A 9,186-nucleotide genomic window follows, 5' to 3' on the forward strand; every position below is an offset into this window, starting at 1 on the left:
TCTCTCCTCTTTGTGTTGTTGAATCTTTCCTCTGCGGTTATTGATCCTTACATTTTAAATGAGATATCTGAAGAACTGTCAAAGTAAAGCTTTGCACTTGAAAACATCTTAAAGCACTGTACAAATGTGTGTTTGATTTGAACTTCTGTTTGTGTTTTAATGATCTGACAAAGTGTTAAATGTTCTCCTCATGAATCCTACTCTCTGGGCTGATTTATTCTTTACTACAGATTTTTATGACTTAAATAATGTGATCGCACTTTATAAATCCCATCTCACTTTTTGTGTTGAGTGATTTTTTTAAAGAAATGCTGCATCAGGGCCAAGCTCCCAGACAAAACCACTAAACCATGTGAAATACTGATTCATATCAGGATCCTCATTTTAAGAGTCCCATGTTTCAGGATGATGAGAGCTCTCTGTCAGACATTTTCTATATCTATTTTTATTTGTTTTATTTTGTATTTTTTTATTATTGCATTACAGTGCACAGAAAAACATAATCATAGACAACAACAGACATTAACATAAAACAAGGTGAGACAATTAGAAAGACTAAAGACCACTTGGATATCACAGTCAAGGAAATGGGTGCATCTTGTGTTTGCAGGGTGTTAGATGTTAGTGAATGCATCACACTTTTGTGTATGGGTTTGTGTGGGTGTGTGTGGTTTTGTTCTGGACATGTTTCAGTTGTGTTTTCTAACAAATCTCACCCCGTTCTGTAAGAATCTGTTGCCTCCTTGTTTCACTCTGAGACATTAACAATGACATGATGGAAATATTCAGTTTTCTCCCTGAAGGTGTTGTTTGCTTTGTTGCTCATAAAGAGGCAGCAGTATTATTTTCACTCTGCTTCATAACCAGCCAGAAAAAAACTCCTCACAGGAGCTTTAATGAGACATGATGAATGTATTGAATTCAATGTTTCTGTCCTTTTTTTTTAAAAAATGTCTGTCTGGAGCAGCCTGACCACTTTTAAAACTCTGTGAGAACATGAACTATGTGGTGTGTGTGAAATCCTGAGATAAACAGCAGAAGAAGAAACTTCTTTGTAAGATACAATATGACAGGATACCACTGTTGCATCAACACAGACATGGTAAGCCAATGAAAATATATTAATATTAATAATCATTCAATTAAAATAAAATGTTAACTGTTGAGGTGTATATAACTAAAGGAATAATTAAGATGTACAGTCATGGCCAAAAGTTTTGAGAATGACAAAAGTATTCATTTTCACAAAGTCTGCTGTTTCAGTTTTTATAATGGCAATTTGCATATACTCCAGAATGTTATGAGGAGTGATCAGCTCAACTGCAATTAATTGCAAAGTCCCTCTTTGCCTTGAAAATGAACTTTATCACCAAAAACACATTTCCACTGCATTTCAGCCCTGCCACAAAAGGACCAGCTAACATCATTTCAATGACACACAGGTGTCACACACATTAACACAGGTGTGGGTGTTGATGAGGACAAGGCTGGCGATCAATCTGTCATGATTGAGTGACTGGACACTTTAAAAGGAAGATGGTGCATGACACCATTGTTCCTCATCTGTTAGCCATGGTTACCTGCAAGGAAACACGTGCAGCCATCATTGCATTGCACAAAAAGGGCCTAACAGGGAAGTTTATAGCAGCGAGTAAGATTGCACCTCAGTCAACCGTCTATCCAATTATCACTTTAAGGAGAGAGGTTCAATTGTTGCCAAAAAGGCTCCAGGGCGCCCAAGAAAGTCCAGCAAGCGCCAGGACTGTCTCCTGAAGGTGTTACAGCTGCGGGATCGGGCCACCACCAGTGCAGAGCTTGCTCAGGAATGGCAGCAGGCAGGTGTGAGTGCATCTGCACGCACAGTGAGGCGAAGACTTTTGGAGGAAGGCCTGGTGTCAAGGAGGGCAGCAAAGAAGCCACTTCTCTCCAGTAAAAACATCAGGGACAGACTGATATTCTGCAGAAGGTACAGGGACTGGACTGCTGAGGACTGGGGTAAAGTCATTTTCTCTGATGAAACCCCTTTCCCATTGTTTGGGGCATCTGGAGGAAGGCTTGTTCGGAGAAGACGAGGTGAGCGCTACCATCAGTCCTGTCTCTTGCCAACAGTGAAGCATCCTGAGACCATTCATGTGTGGGGTTGCTTTTCGGTCAAGGGAGTGGGCTCTCTCACAATCTTGCCTAAAAACACAGCCATGAATAAAGAATGGTACCAGAACGTCCCCAGAGAGCAACTTCTCCCAACCATCCAAGGGCAGTTTGGTGATGAAGAATGCCTTTTCCAGCATGATGGAGCACCTTGCCATAAAGCAAAAGTCATAACAAAATGGCTCGGGGAACAAAACATTAAGATTTTGGGCCCTTGGCCAGGAAACTCCCCAGATCTAATCCCATTGAGAACTTGTGGTCAATCCTCAAGAGGCGGGTGGACAATCAAGAACCCACAAATTCTGACAAACTCCAAGCATTGATTATGCAAGAATGGACTGCCATCAGTCAGGATTTGGTCCAGAAGTTAATTGACAGCATGCCAGGGAGAATTGCAGAGGTCTTGAAAAAGAAGGGTCAACACTGCAAATATTGACTTATTGCATGAATTCTGTGTAATTCTCAATAAAAGCTTTTGATACTTATGAAATGCTTCTAATTGTATTTCATTATACCATAGAAACATCTGACAAAAACACCTAAAAACCCTGAAGCAGCAGACTTTGTGAAAATGTAATATTTGTGTCATTCTCAAAACTTTTGGCCATGACTGTACACATGGATGTGATGCAGAGATGACAGATTAAAGTGGACATTAAAGGATAAAGCGACATAATGATAAAAGTCAACAAACTGCCCCCTGAATGATGTATACAGTGATACGAGGTATTAAAATCAACCAAAATATAAAGTGCAGTGTGAGGTAGTTATAGTTTAAGGTACAGTATAAAGTGGAAATAAGGAGTGCATAGAAATGTGCATTAAAAACAGAACATAAGATGTGGTAATGTAAGCCTTACTGATCCCTTTAGAGGACGCTTAATTGTTCAATGAGTTCACAAGAAGGGAAAACTAAACATTGTAAACAAGTTATTAAAAAAAGAAAAATACAAGAAGAACAAAAAGGTTGAAAAATGTTAGTTTAGATTAAAATAGTCATAAAAACTTTACACTGTGTACACAAATGTAATTGCAGGAGCCTAATTCTAGTTTATTTTCTTGTTTGCATTGTACATTTTGTCTGTCTTTTGCAGGAGAAAAGACTCCCGACATTCCCCCCAGATTAACTCAACGAGAAGATTTATTTCATTTAGTTTATTTGCTGTTGCTTCCTTTTTTGCAATAAACCTCCCAAGAAACTTTGAATGAGCGTTCACTGGATTTTTTGATTTCTTACTACAACCTGCGCGTGTGTGAAGCCACTGCCCGTACCCCCTGGTTACAGGACAACCCAGATTTTTAAAGGTTTTGCTATTTCAGTAATTATTGCACATAAAGATACTGTAATTACAGATATGGTGACTCTGAACATGGGAGCACGGGGAGATTTTGAAAAATGTTCAAACATACAACAATTAAGGACGTATTTAAAATATGTATCCTCATTTACACTTTCACTCTCATAATTATGATTTAAGAATATGATGCATAACAAGGGGCTTCATTAAGGTACTGAAAATGAAGGCAGAAGACTGTTTAAATGACACATATGTATTAATATAGGGAGTGTGGATATTGATGATATTTGAACGAAAAGAAGAGAGCACTAGCTTTATTTTCAGGAACCTTTTTCTTCATTAGATGTTTGTTTGTTTGTTTATCTCCTCTCATATTTAGTCTGCTCCCTCTTTAAGTAGGTGTCCTGTGATGAGTGCAGGTTGTAGGACATAGTGAGGTCAAGCGACAGGTCAAGAGGACCTATTATCAAACCCATTAAAACCTATAAGTACCAGGGCCAATCAGATATCTTCTAACATAACACAGATATTCATTATGTGTCATAATGTGTTCCCAAATTCAAACAACTTTCCTGATCCATTTAAAGTAGAAACAAATCAATATTTTATTCAGACTGAATAACTTAGAGCTGGGGTAAACCAGTAGTACATCAGTTCTTTTCTGTCATTTTTTTCTTTGTAGATCAAAACAGTACAACTTTTAACTAGAAGGTGAGACACACTGTCACAGCCTGAGGGACACACCATATAATATCTGATTTTAGCTGAAGGTTTTATGAGCATACCACATCAAGTGAGGGCCCTGAGATATGAACCATCGTTCATTAATGCGTATAAAATATGTAATATAGAACTGATATGTAATGAATATATATGTAATGCATATAATATTTAATGAATTTGAAATGTATGTGTATGGATTTTATGTGCTTTGGCAACAACATGTCTTTGTTCATGCCAATGAAGCAAATTGAATTGAGTTGAAAGGCCTGCTATCACCGTCAGCTGCTGAGACTTGTGCATGTTATTTCTCAGGGCCACAACAGAAATGAGTCTGGAGGTGATGCATAAGGAACCTCTGTGCTCTGTCTTCAGTAACAACTGTGCACAACTTCCAATACTAAATTACATCTGAGTTAAAATAACAGTTGAACTTTTCTGAAATTACAGCACAGGTGACATGCACACGCACGTGCGTAAGTCATTGTCATGGTAACAGAACCAAGGCTATATAAGGCCCTCGGCCCATTCTGAATCCCCTTTTGCATTTGACCTTGGAAACAAGTTGCTGCAAACTCTGCTGTGAGAAACTCACTTTTGGAAAGAGACTCCTTTTTGGACAAACTAACTCTCCGGATCGATCATCGACTGTGGTAACCTGACGAGTCTGAATATGGCCCACAGGAGACCACCTCTTCACCCGGACCCCCTGCTGCTGGGAGCCGAGCAGCTTGACCCTGACCGTGACCCTGCAGGTAGGTCTACTTTTACCTGTGTCCTTATTTAATATTTTTATATTTGATTCATTAAGGATGCGTGGGTTTACCTTGATCAGTAAATCAAACACTGTAAAGCTTCATGGGTGCAGAAATCTGAGAGAGTTTTGTAAAATGAAAAGAGGATTTCACACTGTGTTCATATTTCTGTTGGAGATGATTCCAACTTCGGACAAGTAGACTTTCACTCGACGATTTTTTTAAGGTAAAAAATATTTATTTTTGAATTTCTCAAATCTCCCGGGAAAGAGTGTGAAGGTGTGAACAGTTAGTGTAGTGGTTTAAAGCTCTTGGATTTTGTTTCCAGGAAGTTCAAAGTTTCCACTTTTTCACTGAATTTTCAGATAGAATGTTGACTCCATCAAACTTTCTTTAAAAAATGCTTAAATATATTTCGTTGATCTCCATGGAGACGATGGAACTCTGAGCTGTGAACGTCATGACATCAGGACGCAGGGCTCGTTCGTGTGTGTGTATGTGGGCCTGGAATCGACTGATGTCACTGTTAAAGCTTCATTATTGATCCGGAGCTGATCCAGAAACATGTAGTCCGTTTAGTGGGTTTATCTTCTTTAATGAATTCATGTTTTGAGATATTCCTGAAAATAAACCCAGAGATTCATGTTGCTGTGATGAAGTTATGTGAAACACGTGAGCGATGTCTGACTGCTTTGGACTTTAACTGATCTGTAGTGTTAAATCATCACACATCATGTTATTGACGTGTTGGTTTATTATTATTATTTATGTTATTAGAGTGTTTTATTTTGAAGGGGAATAGAGGGATTTAAGATGCAGCTGTCTGGATGAGCGCGCCCTGCGTCCAGCACGCGCCGTGACAGCAGCCTGTAAACTAGAACACAGATGAGTTTGAACTGTGTGATCTGCACAGAGGTCACTGTGGTGATTCTGGAGGAGCATGCTGTTGCCTGAGCATGGTGTAACTGTTGACTGTATTGTAATGTATCCATTATTCGCCGTGCGTAATGACGCATGGAGGGCAAAGCGCATGTTTCGCAGCTTATTGTAAAATATGAAGATATTCCTCCGTATGAACAATAAAGGCCTTGATATAGTTCAGTTGTACAGGTGCTTCATTTACCTGAGCACCTCTTCAGCTTCATATTAAAGCGTTGTAAACATTCACTCTCCTTTTGAGGATCATTGTGAACAAAGAGAAAGTTTCTTTTTAAGAAATACTTTCACCTGAGTTCATTCAAAATATTCATTTGTGACTTTTGTAAATATGTTTTGTGAATATGTGCATTAGTTGTACTAAGTCCATGTGGATGACATTTTTCTAACCTTTACTCAGTTTGTCATTTATGTAAAACAAATCTTCATCATTAAAGGAGATGTGAAAATATGAAACCATGTTCTCAAACGCTCTGACTCTTTCTCAACAGATGACGTGGTCTTCATCAACGAGCGTCCTGGACCTATCATCGTTCTGAACGACGATCCAGGTGATGATGTTCCAAACTTCATCAACCCTGATCATCATGATTATGATGATGATGATGATGATGATGTGGTTTTTGTTGCAGGTGGAGAGCCAGGCATTCCCCAATACTTCATCGATGACATCAACGAGATTCGCCGACTGTTAGCAGAGCAGGACAATGACGACACTGACGACACTGACGACACTGACGACACTGACGACAGTGACGACTGGAGCGACGGAGACAGTGACGACTCTGGCTACGACTCCATGACTGAGGCTGAAGATGAGGAAGATGAGGAAGAGGAACCCCTCGAGGAGGTGCTCCCACCAGATGGCTTCTGGATGAGATGGCGCCAGGTGTCTCCTCCCGTCCCTGTTGGTCCTCCTGTCCCCGCTGGTCCTCCTACCGGTCCCCCAGTCTGTCCTCCTGCCGGTCGTTCCGCTGGTCCCCCCACTGGTCCTCCCCCTGGTCCTTCTTCTGGTCCTCCAGGTCCATCCTTCGTCCCTCAGAGTCCAGAAGAGTGTGTCCCCTCGACCTCAGGCCTCGGCTCCACCTGGAAGAGGAGCAGGGAGGAGAGCAGCACGGAGCAGGTAAGTACGAAGAGGCAGAGGACGAGCGATGAAGACCGCCCCGAAGACTCGGCTCCTCCAACGTCCGGCCTCGGCTCCAGCACTAGCGGGAAGTTCTGGCACGGTCCTTCTCGGTTCACAGGATGGAGCGAGGACACTGACTCTGACTCTGACTGAGACTAAGACTCTGTTTGTTGCAGGAAGGGAGAGTATACACACACACACACACACACACACACACACACACACACACACACACACACACACACACACACACTCTGACAGTACAATAACTGCTCTGATTGTTGATTTAATGAAATGTAGACGTCTGCAGAAGAGGTGAGTAGCTTTAATGTCAGCGTTTCAAATGTTCTTCAAATCTTCAGTGAAACAATCATTCAGAGATGAGTTTCTGACTCACTCTGTGATTGTTTTGATTCTTGATGAGGTGAAGCAGACAAAGGTAAGTTCCCTCCTGATCACAGCGTTTCAAAGTCTCCTGTTAGTTTAGATCACTGATGATTCAAAGATGATTTTACTCTCATGTTTCTGTCGTTGGTTAGTTTCTGACTCACTCTCTTGTTTTATAGACCAGAGGAGACGATGAGGAGGAATAAGAGCGGACACGGAGAGAAGAAGATCCTGGACCAGAGGAGGATGGATGAGCCCAGGAGCAGAGGGGTGGAGGCCTTTCTTTCAGAGCGCTCGGTGAGTGATCCTCTCTGAGACTACAGCTGTGACAGTAAAGTCATAGAGCTGAGTTTAAAAAGTTGTGTTTGATCTTTTCCTCACTTGTTTTTCTGTCTCGTAGGGTCGGACTCCTCTGGGTGTTTTTTGGATCCATCCCCCCTCAACCCCCAACACCACCGTCTGCAGCCGCCAGCCCAGAGGAGGAGGAGCGCCCCCACCCGACCAGCACAGAGGAGGCTGTTAACTTCAGCTTCTTCTGGGCTGGAGGGTTTGGGATGCTCCTCACACACACAGAGAGACTCACAAAGAGACATCATCACATCTAATGTACAAGCGGAGACATTAATGGGAAATAAATAATTAAATCCTGACCATTATAACATGTTTGATTTGTTACTTTATGCTGTCTTTACACTTCTCTATCTCCTTAAAGTATTAGTATTATTTTGAATTTATTAGCTTCTACCAAGGTAGCAACTCCTCTTCTTCAGGTCCACTCTGGAAAATATGTACAATCCACACTAATTACATGATTAAAAACAATATTGAAAACAATAACACACAATAATCCAGATTTAAAACCAGGAAGAGCACAATAAACCTACTATAAATCATATGAATCTGTCATGTGCCTACAGTACATTTATCCAATCAATAAAGTGTCAGAAATTACTAAATTAAAAATACAATGTTTCTTCATTAAAGTTCATACTGTGACAAAACAATTAAATAAGAATACTACTGATAATAATAATTATATTATTATTATTATTATTATTATTATTATTATTATTATTATTATTACTATTATTATCATTATTTTTTTTTATTAGTAGTAGTATTAGTATTAGTATTATTAGTATTAGTATTATTATTATTATTATTATTATTATTATTATTATTATTATTAGATATATATATATATATATATATTTTTTTTTTTCATTATCTTTATTCACATCACCACACCATAATAAAGTACATTCTATTCTATTCTATTGACACTATTGACCTAGGGCTACTTCACATACTGTATACTAGTATAACTAACAAATAACATTTGGAGAGAGACTCTGTGACACTAATGCAATCCTAGTAATCTGAGAGGCAGAGGAAGAGTGCGTAAGGTGGTCGAGGGGGAAGAGGAGGGGAGCGAAATCGAGAAAGACAAAGAACAGTAACTTCTGATGAAATCCAAGTTGCTGTGATAGACTGTGTTCTTCTCTTTTATATTCGTTTTGACTTTATTTTTACTGGATACAGAAGCTACAAAGAAAGAGGGTTTTTTTTTTAAATTAATTTAGCCTACTGTGAACAATACACATTGTTTCTACAGCTTCACATCCTGAGCATTGTGTTTTAAGTTTTTTGATGTAGTGTGTAATGACTGCTCAGTATCGTTTTCATTTGATTGACTTGGGGTATGATCTGACAACATTGTTTGGTTTTGCAGCAAGAGTCAGAGGTTTGGTGAATGTAGTTTGAAAATTGGGTTTTGTGCTTATAGTGTTGAGAAAAGCGTGGTGGATGTCAAGAA

The 9,186-nt window shown here is 39.7% G+C and overlaps 1 protein-coding gene across 3 annotated transcripts; it reads left to right on the forward strand.

Moving 5' to 3' along the window:
• The first annotated feature begins 4,444 nt into the window (after positions 1-4,444).
• Positions 4,445-8,291, forward strand: LOC117819044 (proline-, glutamic acid- and leucine-rich protein 1-like). Of its 3 annotated transcripts, none has more exons than XR_004632428.1 (3): positions 4,445-4,921; positions 6,349-7,422; positions 7,550-8,291. XR_004632428.1 is itself a non-coding variant. In XM_034692248.1 (3 exons), the coding sequence occupies exons 1-3, from the start codon at positions 4,840-4,842 to the stop codon at positions 7,134-7,136; spliced, it is 789 nt and encodes a 262-aa protein (XP_034548139.1). In that variant the 5' UTR covers positions 4,445-4,839; the 3' UTR covers positions 7,137-8,291. The 3 variants fall into 3 exon arrangements, 2 of the variants coding, with proteins under 2 accessions (XP_034548139.1, XP_034548138.1); XM_034692248.1 differs by having other exon boundaries at positions 6,349-6,408; positions 6,490-8,291; XM_034692247.1 differs by having other exon boundaries at positions 6,349-8,291.
• Positions 8,292-9,186: the final 895 nt, after the last annotated feature.

The sequence above is a fragment of the Notolabrus celidotus genome, chromosome 9, assembly GCF_009762535.1.
Source record: "Notolabrus celidotus isolate fNotCel1 chromosome 9, fNotCel1.pri, whole genome shotgun sequence".
NCBI lineage: Eukaryota > Metazoa > Chordata > Actinopteri > Labriformes > Labridae > Notolabrus > Notolabrus celidotus.